Raw genomic sequence first — 2,148 nt, 5'->3', positions numbered from 1 at the left:
ATATATCTGACTATTTATTAAAAAAAATCAGATGATTTTATAATAAAACTCTATATGAGTTACACAAATATGAAAAAACCACAACAAACAGAATATAGAAATAGAACTATTCCCAATAAAATACAATGAAATCAAATCACACACTCTCCAGATTTTTACCAAACATTACAGAAAACAACAAATCAGAAAAGATTAAAATGACTGATTCACTCTCTAACACTGACCACAGCTTCAACTCTGCCAGGTGGCAGATTAATGAGCTGAGACAGAGTGGAACATGCTGGTTCCACGTGGGTCTTTTAGCAACTAATACCTATTCAGTCTTTGGAGTTAGTTTAACCAGTCAGAAGCTTTGGTAATGTTGGGATAGTGACTTGTGGTTTAATGGTGAGACTGGAGTCCGACACTGTGTTTAAGGCAGATTAGACACATCAGAATTATTTGCTGTTGCGAGGAAATCCCAAACATTTAAAACGTGCAGAACAACACATCGGTGCCTCTTTAACGTTTTTTCCAGTACAAATGAAAGAAAAACAACTGAAATCATTCATTTCTCGTCACAAAATGCTGCAGCCTGATGCTTCACTGACCTCATCACTTAAGATTTTTTGCATCAATTCACTTAATTGTTGTTCATGTTCTTCCTGTAGTTCTTCCTTGTCCTCCTCAGTTTTTGCGTTCCTCATTCGTTTTTCATGTTTTTCCACTAGATATTTGATCTTTCTCAGGTTTTCGCTCTTCTTGGTCACACGTTTCACTAAGTCGTTCATTTCCTTCACGTGTTCTTCCCGCTGAGCATTTAATTCATCCATGTGTTTCTTTTGGGATTCGTTGAACTCTTCTGCTTTCTGTCTGGCTTTTCTTTCATAGCTCTTCTTTAGGTCCTCCAGTGTTTTCTGATGATTGTTCTCTGTTATTTCCATTTCTCTTCTTATTTGTTCCTCTTGTAATTTGTTGTTTTCGTATTTTATTTTTTCTTGTTTGTAACTTTCCAGCAGTTTGTCGATTCTTTCTTCCTCCTCCTGTCGTCTCTTTTCATCTTCTTGTCTTTGTTTCTCTCGCTCTTCTCTTCGTTCTTTCTCCCAGGCTTCTTGTTTTCGTTGCATCTCTTCTCTGGTCTCTTCCAGCTGTCTGTCGACACTTTCCTTTGCCTCTTTTTCCAAATGAATTTGTCTGTCCAACTTTTCAAGTTCTTCTTTGAATTGTTGTCGATATCTTTCTTCTCCAGTGTCCTTTTCCTTTTCCTTCTTTTCTCTCATTTCTTCTTCTTTTTTTTTCTTCTCTTGTTCTTCCTTAATTTTATCCATCATTTCCTCGAGTTCTTCAGCTTTCTGTTTTCTCTCATTTTCTGATTTTTCTCTCTCTTCTGCCAATCTTCTTTTCATTGCTTTCATTTCTTGCTCATGTTTTCTTTCAATCTCTTCCTTTTCCATCTGCATCTCTTCTTCCTTCTCCTTCAGGATCCTCAGCATTTCCTTCTTTATTGCTGCATCAGCCTCTTGCAGCATCTCATTGGTGTAGAAGCTTCCTCCATTGTCCTTCATCATGGTGTCAATCTTTTTTATCAGCTCACTGACTTGTGTGCGGTTTTGGTTGTCAGAGTTATTGAACACATGGTATCTTCCTCCACAGTTAGAGATCATCGTCTGAAAAGAACCGTGACATTTGCTCTTGATGTAATCATCAATAGACTCTCTCTGGCGCTCCAGATCGTCTCCTCTGGTTAAAAGAACGATGGTGAACTTTTCAGAATCCTTCCCAAAGAATTTTTTAATAAGCCTCATCGTTTGCTTCTGCTCTTCTGTGAACCTGCCAACCTGTATCACCACCAAGAAGACATGTGGTCCTGGAGCCAGGAGACTGACACATTTCACCAGCTCCCCATGAACTTCTTCATTGGTCAGAGCTGTGTCAAACAGACCAGGAGTGTCGACCACAACAACAGGACGACCGTCCACCTCACCCTCTGCCTTCTTACAACATGCTGTGACAGACATTTGACTTGATGCAGCTTTAAACTCGTCTCTTCCTAAAATGGTGTTTCCTGTAGAGCTCTTTCCACAGCCGGTCTTCCCAATCAGCACAATCCTGAGACAGTCTGAGTCCTGTTCTCCAACTTCACCACCTAAAACATGAAAATTGGAGTTA

At 39.3% G+C, this 2,148-nt stretch overlaps 1 protein-coding gene across 1 annotated transcript; it reads right to left on the bottom strand.

The window, feature by feature from the left end:
- Positions 1–221: 221 nt before the first annotated feature.
- On the bottom strand, positions 222–2,147 carry LOC102294649 (GTPase IMAP family member 4-like; the record flags this gene model as incomplete). Its single annotated transcript, XM_014329544.2, has 1 exon — positions 222–2,147. A coding segment is annotated over one exon (1,590 nt), but the record flags the coding sequence as incomplete, so codon positions are not given.
- Between the last annotated feature and the right edge of the window lies 1 nt (position 2,148).

Source organism: Haplochromis burtoni, unplaced genomic scaffold (assembly GCF_018398535.1).
Source record: "Haplochromis burtoni strain Fernald_Lab_line unplaced genomic scaffold, NCSU_Asbu1 Contig_557, whole genome shotgun sequence".
NCBI lineage: Eukaryota > Metazoa > Chordata > Actinopteri > Cichliformes > Cichlidae > Haplochromis > Haplochromis burtoni.
This window is presented reverse-complemented; position numbering and strand designations above follow the sequence as displayed.